The sequence below is a fragment of the Labrus bergylta genome, chromosome 9 (assembly GCF_963930695.1).
Source record: "Labrus bergylta chromosome 9, fLabBer1.1, whole genome shotgun sequence".
Lineage (NCBI taxonomy): Eukaryota > Metazoa > Chordata > Actinopteri > Labriformes > Labridae > Labrus > Labrus bergylta.
In genome coordinates, this window is record NC_089203.1 from 20442771 (window position 1) to 20464598 (window position 21828).

At 38.6% G+C, this 21828-nt stretch overlaps 3 protein-coding genes across 3 annotated transcripts; 2 read left to right on the top strand and 1 right to left on the bottom strand.

Annotated features, from left to right (window-relative positions):
• The first annotated feature begins 2105 nt into the window (after nucleotides 1-2105).
• Nucleotides 2106-7045, top strand: gla (galactosidase, alpha). Its single transcript, XM_020640445.3, has 7 exons — nucleotides 2106-2375; nucleotides 2834-3008; nucleotides 3840-4014; nucleotides 4268-4359; nucleotides 4813-4974; nucleotides 5747-5944; nucleotides 6075-7045. The coding sequence occupies exons 1-7, from the start codon at nucleotides 2215-2217 to the stop codon at nucleotides 6405-6407; spliced, it is 1296 nt and encodes a 431-aa protein (XP_020496101.2). The 5' UTR covers nucleotides 2106-2214; the 3' UTR covers nucleotides 6408-7045.
• On the bottom strand, nucleotides 6682-9320 carry rpl36a (ribosomal protein L36A). The gene is made up of 5 exons (XM_020640446.3): nucleotides 9216-9320; nucleotides 8447-8552; nucleotides 8296-8363; nucleotides 8078-8200; nucleotides 6682-6758 (listed from the first exon to the last, which is right to left on the bottom strand). The coding sequence occupies exons 1-5, from the start codon at nucleotides 9216-9218 to the stop codon at nucleotides 6738-6740; spliced, it is 321 nt and encodes a 106-aa protein (XP_020496102.1). The 5' UTR covers nucleotides 9219-9320; the 3' UTR covers nucleotides 6682-6737.
• Nucleotides 9321-9684: 364 nt separating this feature from the next.
• btk (Bruton agammaglobulinemia tyrosine kinase) lies at nucleotides 9685-21762 on the top strand. The gene is made up of 18 exons (XM_020640444.3): nucleotides 9685-9834; nucleotides 13534-13692; nucleotides 13824-13928; nucleotides 14515-14596; nucleotides 14899-15024; nucleotides 15121-15185; nucleotides 15271-15458; nucleotides 15722-15784; nucleotides 15951-16005; nucleotides 16094-16173; nucleotides 16498-16625; nucleotides 16839-16910; nucleotides 18065-18236; nucleotides 18425-18644; nucleotides 18755-18819; nucleotides 20400-20518; nucleotides 20639-20796; nucleotides 20880-21762. The coding sequence occupies exons 2-18, from the start codon at nucleotides 13552-13554 to the stop codon at nucleotides 20949-20951; spliced, it is 1911 nt and encodes a 636-aa protein (XP_020496100.1). The 5' UTR covers nucleotides 9685-9834; nucleotides 13534-13551; the 3' UTR covers nucleotides 20952-21762.
• The last annotated feature ends 66 nt before the right edge of the window (nucleotides 21763-21828 follow it).

Here is a 21828-nt window from a genome sequence, read left to right on the forward strand (position 1 = left end):
CGACCACTGAAGCTACAGACCAATCACAGATCAGTGGGTGGGAACTCACGCCCAGAATCGAAACTTAACATCCACCATATTGCTTGGAAGCTATGCTAACAGGCTCTATGGAGAAATCTGATAATGGCAAAAAAATATAAATATAGTGGCGAGACGGCTGCTGCCAACAGGCCGGTCTTGTGCTTTGGCTGCTGCGGCCGCTGGCCACCGCTAGCCACCGCTAGCCGCTAGGTAGTTTTAGGCAGTGGACTATATAGTGCACTCACTCAGCAAAATTAAAAAACATTTTGTCCACTACGCGCTCACTCACTGTCGCTGACAGTGACGTCATTGTTGTCGCGCAACTGAAACGTTCAGCTTAACAAACGGCCGAGGATCAATAACAACATGAATTTCCGTGATAACTCATATTATACTGAGTGTATTTTCACGAAACATTTACAAATAATAAATACTTATAAAATATTGAATTTTACATAATGAGACATATTTTCAGAAAAACTAAATTATTTATGCTCACAGACTCTGGTTTCTCGTCTGTCATCATCATTAGGACAAACTAACATCACTAAAGCTGACAATCTTTTAATCTTTATTAAAAAGGATCATAGATTTCAGTAAAACGCTCTGAATATGAACTCTATTGAGTTTCTGTGTTCATGCTGGTCGCTCCTCTCGTCCGTTTGACAGCAGCCGAGTCAAACACCTCTCTCCGCTCGTAAAAATCTTTTGAACCGCAATGCATGATGGTATATATTGCTCAAATAGTGACCATCACTCATACATTACTTTTCAAAATGCTTTGTGGGATACATTTAGTGGACTATATAGGGTATGACCATGCTCACTCTAAATTCGGACAGCACTACAAAATGGCGTGATAGGGAGTGATTTCGGACACAGCCACAGAGTCTGTTTTCTGCCAGGAATTTCCAAGATCAATTCTGGGAGAAATCTCGGAATCTGTTGAGGAAATGGCCGTATGTGTTGAAGTAAATACGTTTGTAAATGTTTTTATTATTATATTTCTACTGCTATATTGTATATTTTGGAGAAACTGTAATGATCGAATTTCCCTCTGGGATTAATAAAGTATTTCTGATTCTGATTCTGAAATCGAGGACCTTAGTGGGAGTGGCCTGCGGTGCTATGCATTCTGGGACAATTTCCAAAAATACACTTTCTGCCTTTTCTCGGCCAAGAAGGCACCAACTTCAAAATGTATTTTACATTTCTACTACATATATAACCCAATGTCAATACAGAGTCATGTTTCAACGGGTGAAGTATCCCTTTAATAACGAATACAACAATATACTGTATGAAGACATTTATATTATACAAGGCTGGTGTGCTGACTTGCATACATTTCCAGCTAAGAAATCTGAACATTGGATAAACCCAGGTTCAAGATTATTTGTTCATTTTGTTGACATATTAAAGACACAGGCATTTACAGAGGGGATTGTGGATATCTCTTTGTATCACTCCATAAATCAGAAAATACTATCAACAGACTTAAAACATTTTCGCCATGTTTTTATGAATACACTGTTATATAAATCAGACTGTGAATGATAAATGAACAAACCCCTCTGTAAATACCTCCAGAATATAGATAGGAATAAAACTGGATGTGCTACTGAAGTGGAGATTTCTGTCACAGAGTATGAGAAAAAAACTCATTTTGAGAAAACAGACAGATTTGTATTGTAAAATTCTATAAATTCTGATAGGAAATGACTATTTACAGACATAACTTTTGTTGTTTTGTATTTATATCAAATGTGTTTCCCCTCTAAACTAATTTTCATTTTTTGTGTTTGGTCTTTGAGATCCGATAGGCTATTTTCTAGCACTTAATAAATAATCTTTAAATCTTTAAATAAAGCCTACTTTGGAACATCATACTTTTTGAGTGTGTGTGTGTTAAGGAACAGAATAAAATAACCCTGTCACATTGTGTCAAGTGACATCCTTTCATCTACTCAAACCTGAAACGATACCTCGGCTCTTCCTTATTCGCAACACGGATGTCTGCCCTGAATGCCATTGGACGGTTACAGGCGCATTTCGATATTATTGGTCAAAATTGGCGTCTGTCGTCTGGAGGGGCGGGCTGAAGACGCTCCGCACGAGGAAATAGGTTATAAATTGCACAGGCTTGTATTGTTATTGTCTGTGCTGTTAAGTGTCGAGTGCTGGGTTGAAAAAATGTACTTTCCCGTGGTCCTCCTCTCGCTCCTGGTGTTGATCCCTCTTGCTGCAGATGCGCTGGACAATGGACTGGCACTAAAACCCACAATGGGCTGGCTGCACTGGGAGCGGTTCATGTGTAATATCGACTGTGACAAGGACCCCAATAACTGCATCAGGTAAGAGACGTCAGAGCTGTCAGGCGGAGATGATTCAGCAGGATCAGGGTCTGACATGTTGGTGAACACAAACATAATAAAACAAAAGTAAAAGCAATGTGACTGTTGTAGCCTACTTCTTTAAGAAATACGTCAACTCCTCCTCCTCCCAAAAATCTCGTTCATAACGTGTGTGTTCCAAAATGAACATAATAATGATAAAATGTGTACAATCTCTTATACTAGGCTACTTTCAAAAAACGTGTCTCTTGGGAGTCCTGCCCTCTGTGGAACCAGAGGTAGCCACTAAAGTATTGAAAACAAAGTTGAAAGCTTCTGGCCTTCAGTGGGCCTACCACAGTAATTTGCTTTAATTTCAAAGTTGTGCCCGCCTTACTGCTCCTGCTCATGACATTGAACCCTCGCATCTAAGTGGTACTGTGGGCTTTGCCTGCCTCCTCTTGTCGCCCCTCTTGCAGTGAGAGTCTGTACATGCAGATGGCAGACGTGATGGTGAAGGAGGGCTGGAAGGAGGCCGGTTACGAGTACGTGTGCATCGATGACTGCTGGCCCTCCTACCAGCGCGATGCCAAGGGCCGCCTGCAGGCAGACCCCAAAAGATTCCCGGGCGGCATTAAGAAACTGGCTGACTATGTGAGTATCAGGTATAAAAGGAGAGACGGGCTTTGAATGTATAATTGAATGACATAATGCCTCCATAGACGTCAAAGAGAGAGGAGTTCAGATAGACTTAAGGAAAGTTAGAAACACTTGCATTTGAGGTTTTGTACTAGCTAGAGGTAGCTAGAGGGAGAGTTCACACTTGAATACAGCTGGGTTTGTTTTTTTCGTTTTCAGTCTCAGTTGAATAGGATACACAATTATTTAGACCATGTCAGATTGAACACATATTCCCACAGATGCGGTTCTAGTTTTTTGCGAGGCAGTGGTGCAATGCGTCTAAGTTCTGAAATCTTTGTCGAATGAGGAGTTTTAGAAATCCCTGGTTTAATAACTCTCAAGGAAAAGTGATTACACAGTCACATTACATATTCATTATACTTCCATCCAGGCAGACCTGAAATGATTTACATAATGAAGGGGGGACGAAGACCAGATGTGAAAACCAAGTCTCAGATTTCACACCAGTAAAAAGTCAGCACCTGAAGATCAGGGAGAAGCAGTATGTGGGCATACATTGTCTTGATTAGGTAGGAGGACACCCTGAGTCCCTGCTACAGACACAATGGAGAGGAGATCTCTTAATGTGCAGACCCCTGTGACAGGGAACTCAAAAATGCTGTCACCAAAAAACTTGGTTATATTCAACCCTACATAGGTAGAGCGATGTCCTGTAGAAGAAACATCTTTTTTTAAGTTGTGCAACATCGCCACCTACTGTTTTTTTTTTGTCATAACCTGTCCAAAATAGAACTGCAGGTTGCACTTTGTAAAGAAACTTCATGAATGTATTTCTGTTTTAAGGTTCATTCTAAGGGACTTAAGCTGGGCATTTATGCAGATGTGGGGAAAAACACCTGTGCTGGATACCCAGGCAGTCTGGGTTACTACGAGACAGATGCACAGACGTTTGCTGACTGGGGTGTGGATCTGCTCAAGTTTGACGGCTGTAACATGGACTGGAAACTTCTGGGAGAAGGTGACATTTTTCAATCCAAACTATGATTTACATGAATCATTGCAATGCTTGTCCTGCTATGTACTAATCCTTTAACAATAATCTCAGATTATGTTTATGATATGCAAAATGAAAATATGATAGAAACACATTATCTTAACATTTACAATTAGTTTCAATAGTATTCTTGTTAAATTTTCTCTTTTCATTCAGAGCCTCCTTGGAGTTGATATCCATTTTTATCCAACAGTTTCGTTATTCTGTTTTTGTTCAGGTTACGTGAACATGTCAAAAGCACTGAACCAAACTGGAGCAAGCATCCTGTACTCCTGTGAGTGGCCTTTGTATGAGTGGCAATTCAGACAGGTGAGACGGATGCATGTATTATTATATTTTTATAAATGCGTTTATAGTTAGAGCTGCAAAAAAATAGGTCGATTCATTAATTAACTTTTTTACTTACAATTTATATGCAACTGTTTTGATTATTCATCAATGGTTGGAGTTAGTTTAAACAAATACAATTGTTTGACAATGGGATGTTATTCCTCCTTGTCATAATAATGTTGAAAGACATAAAAGAAAATGTTCACTATTTTGTACATTAAGAATACTCGATTGAAATGTTTTGGTATCAGTAGGAACACAATCTGTAGATGTAGCTCTACAACAACTTAACAGTCATTACTCATATTTCATTTTCAAGACTCCATCTACTGAACCGACAGTAAAAACAGCTTTAAAGAATAATTATTAATGTTTATCAACTCATGTGTTGTAGCCTGTACTACATTCAGAAAAACCCGTCTGTGCCTACAGCCCAACTACACAGCCATCCGCGAGACGTGTAACCACTGGCGTAATTATGCTGACGTGTACGACTCGTGGAACTCGGTCAAGTCCATCTTGGACTGGACTGCTTCTCATCAAGACATCATTGTCCCCTCGGCCGGACCTGGGGGCTGGAACGACCCTGATATGGTACACTGCTCTATATTTCTGTTTGACCTCAAAAACTAAGCAGAGAAATCAGGGTCCACAAGTAACAAGCTGTATTCATTTGTTAAAAAATATTTAATTACTGCAAATGAATAGTGACTTTTTGGGGAGATTAACATTTTTGCTTACCTGCTGTGAGGCAGATGAAAAGATTGACACAGCTACGTTAAGTCTCTGTATGGTTTAGTTGGTAGTTTGCAGAATAAGATTATCATGGAGACTGCCAAAAAAAAAACACCTTGCCTGGCTCTGTAAAATGAATGTGTCTCCACATATAATGTTTGGATTTGATCCCCTGTAAAACCACAACTCTTTGTTAATTGCAAAAATTAGACCAAGGTGACATTAAAAGTAATGAAGTGACTTTTAGAAGATCAGGTTGACAAAATGTGTGACTGTCCACTTTTCACAGAGCTGGGCTTCCATTGTCTGTTTCTGAGCTAAAGTAACAAGCTGCTTGTTGTAGATTCATGTTAACAATACATAAAACAAGTGGATAGTGTATGTCAGGTTTGGATCTTTTCATATCACTTAAAAAAAACAGGATACTTATCACAATAATTAATAAGTCTTTTAAAACTTGCTTTGGGAGAGATTCATCTTTTATCTCTATGAAATGAAATGCGAGAGTGAAACTGACAGATTATTCAGTCACATTAAGGTTTTAACAGCAAAGTTTAATGATGCACCACATCCTGTCAGTCAGACAAATCGCTCTGCTATTTACACGGTCCACACTGCTCCATCTTTCTAGCTCGTGATTGGGAACTTTGGCCTGAGTCATGACCAGCAGGAGTCTCAGATGGCATTATGGGCCATCATGGCAGCCCCTCTACTCATGTCTAATGATCTGAGGGACATCTGTCCTCGCTCCAAGGACCTGCTGCAGAACAGACGCATCATAGCCATCAGCCAGGATCCACTAGGCAGACAGGGATACCGCACTGCCAAGGTGGGTGTTACAGAGCAAGGTCACCTTCCTGAAGTTCTTTACATGCTTTATGTTCAACAATAAGCAGTCTGAAGTTTTTTGTTTTTTTTTACAACTAATCTCTATGAAAGTAATGCGACTCTTTCCACAGGTGGATAGCTTTGAAGTGTGGGAGAGGCCTCTGTATAAGAACCAACTGGCTATCGCTGTGCTGAACAAACAGGAGATCGGGGGTCCAAGAGGGTTTTTCATCAGTGTGGCTCCTGGCTGGAAGATCTGCAGCCCTCAGTGTAATGTCACACAGATCCTGCCTCAGTTCAAGGAGATAGGTGTTCAGACCCTAAATAGCAAAGTGGTTGTATCCGTCAACCCTTCAGGGACCGCTCTACTGACTGTCACTCCCATCAACAGAGTGCCAACAGGCTCTCACAAGCTGCACTGGCAGGACACACCAGTCAAACACAACATGCCATTTCTGAAATGAGTCCATTTTGAAAGTCAAAGTTGGGCTTCTTTTACAACAATATTTCTTGATTTAAAAGAAAAAGGGAAACTATTTGATTGACCACAGAAACTGCTTCAATCAGGTTGTTACCATGGTGATTACAGAACACATCCTGTCTTGGTTATCATGAACTACTTACAGTGTTTTGCACTCATGCTGTGAATAAATGCAGATAGACATAAAATGCTTCAATTGATATGCATCACATCCTACAGTTTGTAAAATGTGGGAAAAGAAGGGCTCAACTCCAAAGTGTGTTTTGATACATTTATTGGAAATAATGAAACTTCCTCCAGAAAACTGAGCAGTTTAGAACTGGATGACCTGGCCCTGTAGGAGAAGAAAAACAAATATGTGGTTAAAAGGATGCACAGGTAAGAGTTATACTTGTTTAACTCAATGATAAATGGCTTTTCTAAATGCTACTGGAAATGAATTCATGACTGAGAATAATTATGCTGAGGTGTATTTAAATAAATACTTTTTTAAATAATATATGTTCTTGTTTTTTTCCACTGTACTCCATTTTTTATAACCAGAATAAACCTGCACTGCTGAATGGGCAGAGAGGAATAAATGCTGTAACTGATTAAACAAATAAAAGCATGCGCTATACACATTGTCAAATCAGCCTCGTGAAAAGCAGGTTTGACTTTCTGTTTTTGACTTTGTTAGTATTAATGCTACAAGAATCCTGGTTGTGCCGCAAAACTCTAATCTGTAACTGGTTCTTTATACGACTATATAGCTGGTCATTTAGACCGGTTTAATGGCTATAAATAGGTTTAAATATTAACTCAAAGTCATAACTACAAGAACAGACACAAGGTTTGTATAAAGTAAAACCTTATCGTTGCTTGCAATACAAAGAAAGGCTAGTAAATTATTAGGGGAATGATAAACACATTTTATTTGCACTTGAATTTGTTGTTTCACTGTTTTTCATCCATGAGTGCATGAGACATGAGTTATGTGAACCAGTTTATAGCAGTCCACTGAAAATCACTAACATTTAGATTTTGCCTCCCCCCCCACCTACTATCACCTTTACCAAACAGACACGGTCCCTTTAGAATTAAATATTCCATAACACAACATAAATAAAAATGTCCTAATTCATCATGGACATTTCCAGCGACATCTGATTCATTATCTTTCACGTTTTTTTTTTTTATGTATAATCATCACTCAAACTTTTTTTTTAGCAGCACATTTGTATCATCCCTGTAAACTAATCATTAAGGTTTGGAGAATAATTACTTTTGTATTATTATGGCCATGGTTAATATAATAATTGAACATCCCACTTGTTAGTTTATTCTACACTTCACTAATTTTCAGTGTCAAAATCTAACTACCGAAAATTAAAATTTCTGTTTTTTTTCTCAGCAGCGAAAGCATCAAAACACAAGCAGAGTGGATACAAGCAGGACTTTGACGTTATTATGGGATTATATATTATTAAGCGTCTGGGAATTCAACCGACAGCACTCACTGGTGAAGTTCAAAGTCGATTACACAGATTTTGGGGAAGACATTATTTAGCCTTCCTACAAGACTGGACCTCAGAAAACTTTACAGAAGCATCAACACGCTCCATGAACACAGTACACTGAGGTAACGCACAAAATGACATCACTAATGCCTACCTTTCTCTTCTTGTCACCACCCAACTCGAAGTGCTTGCATCTCTTGATGGGCATCATTCTCTTGGATCTACAGTTGGGCTCCACACACTCAAGCCTCAGCACGATCTTCTTTGTAGTCTTAGCCTGAGGAGATGAAACAGCATCAAGTCAGACAAACAAACAAACATACTGTGGCATGATCTGACCTCATGGATCAGCAATAAAAGAGCAGGTCATACCTTCTTCCTGAAAATGGGCTTTGTCTGACCACCATACCCGCTCTGCTTTCTGTCGTATCTCCTCTTACCTGCACAACAAACACATAATTTAACTCCATCTTCACAACACATTGAACACATAACAACCAAAAAAATAAAAAGCATTATTTACCCTGTGCATAGAGGGAGTCCTTTCCCTTCTTGTACTGGGTAACTTTGTGAGGTTGATGCTTCTTGCACTTCTTGCAGTACGTCCTGCGGGTCTTCGGGACGTTCACCTGGACAAGAAAGAAGTAAAGCATTGAAAACACTCAAAATATTTCATAAGCAACCACCACTTTTTAACCTTGAATGACCATTAAAGCTCATCAAAAGATGGTCAATAAACTAGTTGCAACTAACTTCCAGGCCATGATGGTTTTAAAGTTTTACACTGTTATTGTTGCATTGCATTATGTTGATGCTGTGTGTAACATTTCGCACAATGACTAGACCACTGTGTTTATTATTTTTGACTGCAAGCGTCGCTACATGAACATGGTGAGTGTACGTGAGCTACCAGGCTAACATGTTAGCATTTCAGCTTTACCGTGAAGAAACAGAAATGAGGAAATATCTTCTTATGGGAAAATATAGAAAACACGAAGCAGCAGCTGTTTAACATCACGCAGACATTTAAATGACTACACTCAACAGATAATCTTTCAAACAGAGGCCGACTGCGTGGAAGCAGCAGCAGCAGCATTTCAGCATTAACACATCGGGTATCATTTAAAGACAGTTTAATCAGCTTAAACACACAAAATGATGGTTAATAGTATCATCTCTGCAAGGTTTAAGACTTCCTTAACATATCTGATTCAGCAATACACAATATTCATTCTTTAATCGGCAAGATTGAGTTAGATTCTGTAAAGTGTGTCCGTGTAATATTTTCTTACCATGGCTGCGCCCCGATGCCGAGGAAAAGAGGAAGGTGGAGTCCGGAAGCACTCCTTAATGTAGGCCTCAGCGGTGGAGCAGCTGCCCAGACTGCCCCCTAGCGGTGGTACGAGTCAGGAGGACAACCACTACAAATAAACCAGATACCAGAGATTAACTATTTCATGCATCAACAGGGTTATAGAATTAAACCTGTGCAGGAAAAAAAATAAAGTATTTAGTATTTAATAAAGTATTTTGAAATACATTTGAGTGTATGAAGAGGTTTGTTTATCTTTGTTCTTCACAAATCGAATCAGCTTCAAAGTATAAAATAATGAATCTTTTTAAATAAGAGTAATAGCACATGCGGGAAACAGATGGGGTGTTTTGTTAAAGTTTAGCTCGCTTCTACTTATCACCAAAACTTTCCAGAGGGCTGATATGAAAATGAGCAGGAAGAAAAAGGGGAAGTAAGCCAAGTTGATTCCTCTCTGTGGGTGTGTTTTAGTTTCTTGCATCACAAACTAACACACAATAAATGAAAGGCAAGCAACTGAGGCAAAGGTTCATGCCACTGCTTCTAGCCCCAGCATCTGCAGTCGTCTTGTCTGATGCTTGACTTTTTTGGATGTCTGGGTAAGTGTAAAATGCTCTTTGAATTAAGGATGGTGATCCTGAAAATGTTTTAGTCATTAGTTCATTTAAAGCTGCTAAATTAAATACATTTTAGTTAAAAGAAATTTAACAAAAAACTTGTAAATTCTTCAAATTCTGCAAAAATCCTATGACGTGTGTACTTATAATTCAAATCATATATAGTGACATTATATTCTTCAATTCTGCCGTACTTTGAACATGTAACTGTCTAAATATAGTCCATTTACGACGTCTTGTAGAACTGAGGGTTTAGAAAGAAGCTGTTTTGAAGTTTGTTGAGGTCATAATCAGATATAGTTTCATGCGGTTACCTTGAGAGACTTTCAAATGAGCACTTTAAAGAAAAATAATTTAAGATGCTGTCTTTGTAGTTACCTGCTTTTACGTGCATCATGGGAAAAATTGTGCATTCTGAAAACAGACCTCCAAAGAACACCACAATGTTACATTTAAATGGTATTTAAACTACTTGTGTGGGAGTAGATTATTTGTGGTTAGATTATAGGGCTTGAACTTGTGAGTCTAACCCCCTCTCTCTCTCTCTCTCTCTTTCTCACACACACACACACACGCAGGCAAACACACACACACACACATACACACACATATGTTCTTGTTCTTGTCACTTATCAGTCAGGAAACGTTAAGAAAGGCATCATCATGACAGGTTCCTGTTCAAACAGTTTTGCATGTTTAGGTTTGCTGTATAATACCAAAGTGAACATCATGCAACTCAATTCATGAATTAATTCTATCACAATATTTGTGTATTTGTTAGGGTTACCCATTAGCTGTACCCAAGAGCTCAGCTGTTTGGGGCCACACCACCATTATGCATTTTAATTAACAGTTTATAATGTTTACATTTTGGAACTTCTAGTCAAAACACGCATACTGTACAGTCCTGGATGAAGCTCGATGTAAATGACTAAACGTAATGATCTGTTGCCCATTATTCAGAAAGCCATCACAGTCAGATATTATGAAATCACTTTTAAATATCTTGTGATAACATTTTGCTGCAACATTAAAAAGGGGGTTTGAAAGATCCACTTAAGCTTTGCTTAAAGTTTGAGATGCTGAAAAAGTCGCCTTTGTTAAGTAAAAACTGCATTTTGTAAAAAAAAACAAAAAAAAAAAAAAAAAACTTTTGAGCCTTTTTTTCACAACAGATAGAGTCAAGCAAGTAGATATGGTTAAAGTTGAGATCAGACAAGATACCACAAATATAAAGTAGAGAGTGAGAGAGAAAAAATACATTCCTGCAAAGTGTTAAACATTTTGTTTTGCTGTGCTGAGCAGAGGGGAACTCTGCCAAATCTAAAAATAAATGTGAGACTCTGTTATAGTTATATGCATGTAAGTGATCAAGTAAAAAATACCTCATAGGTAGTTAACCAACATTTTAAAGTGCTAAAGACAGATATTAACATTTAAAGGGGAGATAAAGTCATGTTGAAGAGGTGCAGGGTACTGAGTTTCTTCTCTCTTCATATTGCAGTACAACACTGATGCAACTTCCCTCTGAGTTTGTCTGTGTCAGCCACCGTGAGTCAACTCCCTTCACAAAAAGACACAAAAATCGACATTTTGTCGCCATGATACATCAGTGAAATATTGGCATACAGTTTCGGTCAACTAGCTCCAACAATCAGAGAAGAAGAGAGAATAGTTTGTACATGTGAGTTTCTATTGGCTGCAGAGTTTGTGATGTGAGAAAATCTAAAGTGGTGACAGATGAGGAATGAATAAACAACGTTTAGTCGATTAGGGAACAATGAGGTATTATCCGTCTGGTGTGAAGAAATGTCACACTCCTGGTTAACAGCAGAAAGTTAACAGAAGCTTCTAGTGTTACAGTAACAGTTCAGATGATAGAAGGAAGTACTCTCAGGCTGAAAATAGGCTGAGCTCAAGTGCAAACACATTTGGACACACACTATCAGACAATGAGCACTCAGCTGTGAGAAGAGGCGAGTATGAGCATCTCAGACTTCGTGTTTCACTTCACAATAATACGTTCTTTTTAACTTTAGTGCCCTTTGTAGGTTAGTTGTGTTTGAGAATAAAAGGGTTTTGTGAGATATCTAAAATGCATTGAGCGTTCTGGTGAGTCGTGGATTTGCACTTTGCAGTTGCAGCTTCACCTGATCTTAATTTCTATGTAGGTGAAAAGCACAAACACGGACCTGTCACAGGTCTATTGACATTAAATTGGTGTCAAATCTACTTCCCTTTTTAAAATTCATCGGTATACAAGTTGATTTTCCTCTGACTGCCAGTTATTTTTTAATCCATACTGCAAAGTGATTTCCCCATAATGTTCGCGTCTCTTTCCTTATCCCCTAAAAAACATCAGTGCTTCTTTGTCCCACTACACTCTCATCTACTTATGGTAGCAGCATAGGAGCTTTGACTTGACTTTGAGGTGCAAGTTTCATTTTAGAACTAGCGGTTGGTAGGTGTTGAAAACCAGACACAATAAAAGTTGTGAACTATAGAGAGACAACCTTTTTTGTTCGCCTTCTTATCTTCTAAAGCAGGTTAAATGTTCTTCTGTGTGTGAGTGCATGTGTGAGATTAAGGTGAGATTTTTAGGCTTGGAAGTAAACACACTTCAATAGGTTTCTGTTTTACCAAAAACATAGAAATTATGTATTCTGAGTATTTTATTCAACAGTAAGTGCTGTATGAACGTATGGTCATAGTAAGGGTAGGTTGTGGGAAAGCTGTTATATGTTCACTTATCTACTGCTCTTGAAAACTATATATATCTATTTATTTATCCCATTAAGTTAGATTTTACTGTAATAAATTTTATGTTTTTACTGCTTTATTGCTGATTGTGTGTCCACCTTTCTTTGGTTCAAACAACACACATTTTAATGTGTTAAATAAGCATGAAATGTGTGAAAATCCTTTGACAACCAGCTTTAAAAAAAAGTAATGATGTGTGTATTTTAGAACCTGCGTAGTGAGCTAGCAAAGTTGCCCCGGCATCCTGTCAAACAAATATGCATAAATGTGACATAAGGATGCAAAACACAATGTTTTATCTGATCCGACTTCTGATGTCAAAACAATCCAAGACAGGGAGAACACCTGGAAAAACACCTCCGACCAATGGCATTAGGAATACATACTAGACGGGGGATTTGGTAGATACACTCATCTGATATCTTTTCCCAGCTTCTTATCACAAATGTATAGGGGCCTCTGAGCAATTGTGATCCGGCAGGGGATTTGGGAAACGGAGCATGTTGCTGGCAGTAAAAGCAGGCTTATGCAAACTACAGCTAATCTAACACTGATACGTGCAATCTCTCATGGCTCTTCATCTCTGTCCACATCTCTACTCTTACCAGTTTTAGTGGCATTGCTTTGACCATATGGAGAGTGGTCAGTACATGTCAACTTACTGAATACTCTTCTCATGTGAAATGCAAAGTGAATAGCTGTAAAGTGTTAAATAATGCCAAAGAGGGCCCTAGTTTTGTTAAGCTAAGCAGAGTGATAGTGGATGAGTCAGTCACAGCTCTCAGCAAAATGATCACCATGTGAGCTGAGGTGTGAATGTTCATTGTGTTTCTGCTGCAAAGTAAAGAGTTGCGTGTTAGGCGTCCATAATGCTTTAAAATAAGTCTTAACCATTGTCCTTATCTCTTGTATCTCTTGTAGACTAATCCTGACTGAATCATGTCGGACAGTATAATGGAGGAAATCTTCATTAAACGATCTCAGCAGAAGAAAAAGACCTCACCTCTGAATTACAAGGAGAGATTGTTTGTTCTCACCCAGGAAAAGATAGCCTATTATGATTTTGATCCAGAAAAAGGGGTATGTATAGAACTGCTTACACCAATAAATGACAAAGCATTGCATTTGTGCCGGACTCAAGTTTGCAAACAGAGAACTTTGCAGCTGCATGTGTTGGTTATTCCCTGACTGTTTCCTCATCTTTTAAGCAGAAGCGAAAAGGTCTGAGAGGATCAGTGGACCTTGAGAAGATCAAGTGTGTAGAAACGGTCCAGCCAGAGCCCAACACCCCGCAAGAGCGCATGTATGCATTCCAGGTAGACCCTTTTATCAGTTTATTTATTAAACATCAAGGGATCTTTCCAGAAACTCCTCCCAACATTTTTAAAAGTTACAGAAAAAATCTGCAACTCTGATTTATTTCCCAGACAACACATTACTACCCTGACTCCTAAATCTATGCTGGTGTTCAACCAGTTGTTTTGCTAATATGCTGTTTTAAACTTGGCTTGTCACAGAAGATGATTTTCTTTCCTTTCCTGACAAAAAATATTCAAGCCTCTTACAGTTGATAATGTGAAAGTTCATTGTTAAGAAGTGAAACTTTCTCTTACCCCCAAGTGAACTAGGGGCTTTCAGTGACCGTGCAGCTGTCGCCTTTGCGCACATGTGAAGTCACATGACAAGGGAGTATGAAAAAGTTGTTTGCCATGGCAACCCCTGAAGTACAAGTATTCGACGTTTCTGTCCTGGTCTGCATTGGAAATGATGGCACACAAGCATGTGGAAAGCTTTACTTCATTTGTTTTCAAACTGGTCAGAGGAAGTAGAAAATGTCTTGAAATGACTGACAACTTTCGTAAAACTATAGCCGATGGGAATTTTCTTTTTTTTCTTGACCAGATTATTTATGATGAGGGGCCGCTGTACGTTTTTGCAAAGACTGAGGATGTCCGGGCGCAGTGGATAAAGAAGCTGAAAGAAAGTTAGTATATTTAGTATATGCAAACAACATTAAAAATGTCTTTTCAGTATCAGGATCTCATACAGAATGTGTGTTATTTGAACACATCTTAACATCACCCAGAAAGGCTCAGTGTTTATGCAAATGCCAGGATTAACTCAATGTAAATGCTCTTCTTCTGTGTGTGTGTGTGTGTGTGTGTGTGTGTGTGTGTGTGTGTGCGTGTGCGTGTGCGTGTGCGTGTGCGTGTGCGTGTGCGTGTGCGTGCGTGCGTGCGTGCGTGCGTGCGTGCGTGCGTGCGTGCGTGCTTCATGCTTGCACAGTGGTGCGTTTCAACAAGGACCTCATGCAGAAGTATCATCCTTGTTCCTGGATGGATGGGGTGTGGCTATGCTGCCATCAGGAAGTTAAACAAGCCATGGGCTGCAAAGTGCTCGATAACAAAAACGGTAAGATTCTCTTTTTGTAAACACAATAACTAAATCCTAACCTATGAATTATATATATTCACTTTATAAATATTGATTCAATAATGTCATCAATAGGCTTCACATCAAAACAATCACGACGAAGGTGCTCTAGGAAACCTCTTCCTCCAACCCCAACAGAGGTACATGGAGAGTCCCTTCAGAATATTTATTAAAGAAAATAATTTGTTCAGTAGTTTATTTTATTAATCTTACATGCTGTTTCAGGAGAAACCTGGTCGACCCTTACCTCCACAGCCTCCTGAACCTTCTGGCCCCTCTGTAGGCATGACTGTTATAGCAGAGTATGACTACACCCCCATGTCAACCCAGGACTTGGAGCTGAGGAAGGACGAAGAGTACACCATCCTGGAGATGTCCGACACCAACTGGTGGAGAGCCAAAGATAAATATGGGTGAGTCAAAAAAATAATAATTCTGCAGCCATGCAAACTGATTTGTCAAAATAACTTTTAATAGATTCCTCGTCCTTTGTGTCAAATAAATGCAGGATCTTTAAAAATGTATCATTATTTACATTTAGAGTTCTAGGAAAAAATGTTGTTGACCAGATTCTACTTGGACTTGAAACCAGCAAAGAAAAAATATATCTGTTTTTGTGTTTGTGTGTGTCCATCAAGACATTAAAGATCCATTCAAATTGTTATCATTATTGCAGAAAGGAAGGATACATACCAAGTAATTATGTTGTCGAAGCGGAAAGTGGACTAGAAAGATTTGAGTGAGTATGGGTATTATTGTACTGTTCTAAAAGGGTGAAATAATTATTTACATAACTTTTTATATGTTATATAATGTCAGAAAATGACAAATGCTTTCATGGCAAAAGCAGTAAATGGTATGGAGATATTATCTGTGAAAAAACATGTTCATATTTATGTTCACAGCTGGTATTGCAAGAGTATGAACCGTAGCCAGGCAGAAGTGCTGTTAAAAACGGAGGTAAACTCAGTTTGGACATATTTCTGCAGCTAGAATTACATCAACCTTCATTTCATTTAATGAAATATGCATTCATGTTGTTCCCCAGAACAAGGATGGAGGGTTCTTGGTACGGGACTCAAGCAAGGCTGGGAAATACACCGTGTCTTTGTTCAGTAAGGGTGGTGGGTGAGTAAGCTTGTTAGTGTTAAACACTGCTTTGAGGTGTAGCATTTACAGTATATCCTCTATTCAATGACTGGAGCCATGTGTGAACATATCAAAAGAAGAACTGTTAGAGATGAAAGCGGAAACAGTGAGCCACAGAGGGAGAGAGATGTAAATTCATGCAAAGCATGGACTAATCTTGCCTGCAGAACTTTCACATCCCTGGGCTCTGAGACTGAACTGTGTTGCGGATTACCCTGAGGAGATATTACCTACTCCAGCAAATGTGATAAATGATAGCTTCCTGTGGTGATGAAAACCTGCTCATCTAATCTATCTCCACAGGGAAACTGGTGGAAGCTGCAGACATTATAACATCTGCACCACCTCTCAGGGCCAGTTTTACCTGGCAGAGAAGCATCATTTCAGCAGCATCCCAGAGCTCATCAACTACCACCAGCACAATGCAGCAGGTTAATACAGCAGTTGGTATTCATGGACATCTCTTTAAGTATTTCTTTAAGATCTTAATTCTCCTGGCATTTGTCATGTATATGTATGTATAAAAAAAGAAATGACTATATGTGGCAGATGAGCACACACAGGACATCATTAAATTGAATGACTAGAAATAAAAAAAACTGCTGACCGCACAGGTTATAAAGTCGTTTACTCTCTCTAACTAGGTATGGTTAGCAGGCTGAAATACATTGTAACAAACCGGGCAAGACCTCCATCAACAGCAGGACTTGGCTATGGTAGGAGCACATCTTTCTTGATCTCTAAATTAATTCTCTTGTCAATCATAATGTGACTGATGACTTATTAAATGTTATTCTCTGTGCAATTTATGGGACACACATTATTTTTTATCAAAGCTGCATGTAAACATAGTGAGGATTTAGAGTATGTGTGACCTTTGGAACATCAGTTTAAGTTCCTGTTAGGAACTTGCGATTTGTACTAACTATGACGTTTAGTCTGGACAACAGAATCTGTCTTCATTTAGCTGATCATGTCATGTTCTTGTGTAGGAAGTGTTTTCTGACCCCACCAAAAAACAGTAAAATGTATAGATTTATTAACAGAAAGGTCAGTGTGTTTTCGGCATGTTGCTAATCGTCTCTTCTGACACCCACATGGCAGCAATTACAGCCTTTAAAAGAACCTACAATATTGAAACAGACAGCTTTGTCGCTGATGGTCGTGCTTGCATTTGAAGGTCATAAAGATGCATGAATATCAATTTCAATCTGTCTTATAACCAGCAAAAAAAACTCCTCACAGGGGCTTTAGTTCACCCCTTTTCACTTTGTGCTATTGGAGCTTAAGTGGGAGATGAATAACATTCACACTTCAGGGACGATGACTATGTATCTGGTGTGAGCAGTGAGTTAGCTTAGCAAAGCATAAAGACTGGAGACAAGAGAAAACATCTAGCCAGGCTTTATCAAAGGTTAACGACACACATACAAAAGTACAATATAAACAATATTGTACTCTTGTGTGTGTTTGCTGCTAACCTTTGATTTAATGTTTACAAAAATCAAGTCAACTTCTAAAAGTCTCATTTGTGCTGTAATATGCTCACCAGTATACTTCTTGGTTTGGAGCATTTACTGGCAAGTGTCTTGTTGTGGCCATAAAGTTGCTAGGCAGCTATTCCACAAATAGCTTTATTTTTTTCACTTTGGGGCTAAAAATAAACAAACACAACCTGTAAACTTGAGAAGTTAGAGGTGCTGGTAGGGAAATTATATTTGGCACAGTTAGGGCTTGCTGCTTCCAATATTATGCTAAGCTAAACAACTGCGTGCTAAAGCTCCACACATTAATGAACATCTTCTTAACTCTTGACAATAAACCCAAAATGTAGCTTTTTAGTTAATGTGGTCTCTATTGTTTGCTCCAGGTGTGTGGGAGATTGACCCCCGTTACCTGACCTTCATCAAGGAGCTGGGCACTGGTCAGTTTGGAGTGGTAAAGTATGGAAAGTGGCAGGGCCAGCATGATGTGGCCATCAAAATGATTAAAGAGGGCTCCATGTCTGAAGATGATTTCATAGAAGAGGCCAAAATCATGATGTAAGCGAAACAAAATGAGTCTGTATTTTAACCTTTTATCTTCAATCATAACTGACAGCATTTTACATTTTAATCGAGATGTGCAAGATCATTCAAATCGATGTGTCATTCTGTAGTTTCTGTAACTCTGTGACAAAAACCAATGAATTATGCTTCCAGTAACTTTCTTCTCCTTTTGCTCAAACCAGGAAGCTTCGCCACGAGAACTTGGTTCAGCTTTATGGAGTGTGCACCAAACAAAGACCCATTTATATAGTGACTGAGTTCCTCTCCAATGGCTGTCTGCTAACATACCTCAGGGAGGGCCTGAAGCAGCACCCGACAGTTGTCCAGCTCCTGGAGATGTGTAAAGACGTCTCTGAGGGCATGGCCTACCTTGAATCCCAGCAGTACATCCACAGAGATCTGGTGAGAAACATACAGGTTTATTATAGTATGTGCAACCAAGTATATTTGAGGGTAACAGTAGTAGTTTAAACATTACACATAAACCCAGAGCATTTGTTTTTGTCCTTTAGGCTGCCAGGAACTGCTTAGTAGACGGCAATGGCACAATCAAAGTGACTGACTTTGGACTTTCAAGGTAAAAGACATACAGAGGCACATTAATGCGGCTGTAGTATGTATGATATTTTAATTTAATTATGCTATCTCTGTATTTTTAAAGAGGGAATAGACTCTGAAAATTTGGTTAAGTACAAGATTTTGGTACTTTCTTAGCAATTTATTCTGCTTTTTTTTTTTATTTCAATACCCGTTCAGCTTTGACCCTAATGCAGAAATTAAGATTATTTACTCCATGACATTTAGGTTAGTTCCTCCTCACTTTGTGTTTGAATATTTTGTAGACAAAGAAGAAGAAAATGTCGGCCCAAACATAAAAATTAAGTTGATACAACTACCTCCACCTAAATCAAGTGCAGCAGTAAAATGCAGTAAATGAATACAGAAGTAATATTTAATCCAAATACACAATGTTTAATAATATAACAATTAAAGGTGACATTTTTCCTTCACTTGGTTTTACTTTTGAAATTCTATGCCAATTACTTTTAAATACTTTGGCTTTATTTCTTGAGTGTTTTCATATTGCTGTATTTGTACAACCTCATTTCCTAAAAAATTGAGATGTTGTGCAAATTGTAATAAAAAAAACATGTATTTTAAATTGAGTGCAAGCCTTTCAAACCTTAAAAAAAGGTGGTACAACAAAAGACTGGAGAAGTTGTTAAACTTAAAACACCCGGTTGAACATTTCATAATTAATAAGGTTAACTGGCAACAGGTCAGTCACATGATTGGGTCTTTAAAAAAGCATCCCGGAAAGGCTGATTCTTTCTGAAGCAAAATTGGAGAGGGGTTAACCACTCTAAAAACTGTAAACCAGATTTAGAAACATGGCTGCCTTCTCTGGGCCTAAGGTCATTTAAGATGGATCAAGGCAAAGTGAACTGTCCTGAGACCTGACAAGGTTGAAATGTGAAATTCTGGTTGGAAATAGTGGACACCACGTACTCCAGGCTGAAGAGGAAAGGGACCATCTGACTTCTTAGCAGCACACAGTTCAAAAGCCAAAAGCGAAACATGCTGTCAAATATACAAATTATTTCCAAGGAGATGTTTATGCAAGACAATGCCAAACCACATTCTGGGTGTATTTCAACACCATGGCTCTGTAGTGAAAGAGTCTAGGTGGTAAACTGGCCTATCTTTCACCCTGACTTGTCACCCCTTGCAACACTGAACTGTTGAACAGTCGAAATCCTTCAAGCAAGAACAGGACAGCATTCTACGCTCAATATGACAGAAATTGGTCTCCTCAGTTCCCAAACGCTTACAGAGTGTTATTAAAAGAAGTGTTGATGTTACAGAGTTGTTACCATGACCCTGTCCCAACTTTTTCTGACACATGTTGCTGGCATCAGATTCAAATTCATGGACATGTACTTTGCCTTGTACTTTACTTTGATCATACAGTCAGTTTCAACATTGGATATGTTATCTTTGAGCTATTTTCAATCAAATACGGGGCCTCAAGTTCACAAAACCATCACATTGTGTGATTATGTTTTTCACAACTTCCCAATTTTAAAGGAAATGGGGTTGTACTTCTGCGTTGTATAACCAAGTATTTAGATTATTATTTTTCCTCTACTGTCTCAGGTATGTCTTAGATGATGAGTACACAAGCTCAGCAGGTTCAAAGTTCCCTGTTCGCTGGTCACCTCCTGAGGTCCTCCTCTACTGCAAATTCAGCAGCAAGTCAGACATATGGGCATATGGTGAGTTAACACCATGTACTCCCATTTCTTAATGTAAAGGTCTTCTCTCATTATTGATTCATATCAGTATTAAAAAAAGTATGTGTTTTTCACACCATTAACCTTTCTTTAAACACATAGGGGTCCTTATGTGGGAGGTGTACACTTTGGGGCGGCTTCCGTATGAACGACTCAACAATAACGAAATAGTGGAACAGGTGTCCAGAGGCCTGCGCCTCTACCGCCCCCAGCTGGCCAATGAGAAGGTCTACAGCGTTATGACAAGCTGTTGGTTTGATGTAAGTGTTTTTTTTTTTTTGTTTTGTTGATTGAAAAAATTGAAAAATAACACACAATTTACAGCCTCTCTTTTCCTTTTTAGAAAGCTGATGAGAGACCCAACTTTGAGGAGCTGGTAGTAACAGTACAGGATTTGCTGTACGAGCTGCAGTAAATTTCTGTAATTTACTGGCACAATACAGACATTTCACCAAGATCAGTTTTAAAATAGGACAGAGGAGTCTAACTCAGTCCCTTTGTCATGTAATCAGGCGGCTTACAAAAATTATGGCGACACGCCTGACAAAAGCACCAAATGTTTTCCACAGTCTCCATCACCATAGCTTTCAATTTGGGGGGGGGGGAGCCACATCATCAAGATGGCGGTTCCAAGATGGCAGCCATGTGAAATCTGTCTTCCAAGCAATATGTCATCCAAGCCACTTAGAAAGTCAATCTTGTTGTCAATATTTACATTTTCTGGGTCAAGGAATGCATTAAAATGTCATGAGATGATTATTTGTGCCAAGATCAAATACATATGTTAATTTTGACAATGTATTACATAATTTTCCTTGGTTCCCATGCAGTTGGACATGAATTAATTGGACATGAATTAATTCACACCATCTTGATAAAGTGCGCGTCAGGCGTGTCCCCATTCTTCCCAAATCTGGTCCAAAGCCGCCTGACTAATGTTGATATCTTTCACGTGAAAGTCACTAGGTCTAGCTCAATGTTTAGAATAGCTCTTCTAAAACTAGCGTTTTATATGTGAATATTTTATTGAAGGTTACTGGATTAAAATAAATTGTATCTGACTTTTATTGTATTCTGTATATTGTGTATGAATTGCAAAATGTGAAGACTTGTATATGAGTAAACATGTTGTGTGAGAAAACATCTATATTTCAAAAATAAAAGCCACTAGGCCTATGTCAGGCTTTGAAGTGTACATGATATGAAATTAAAATAACTTGTGTTAATTGTTTTGTTTTTAAATATATTTTGTTTCTGCATTTTAGTTAAGTGTCAACTACATCTGCTGCATT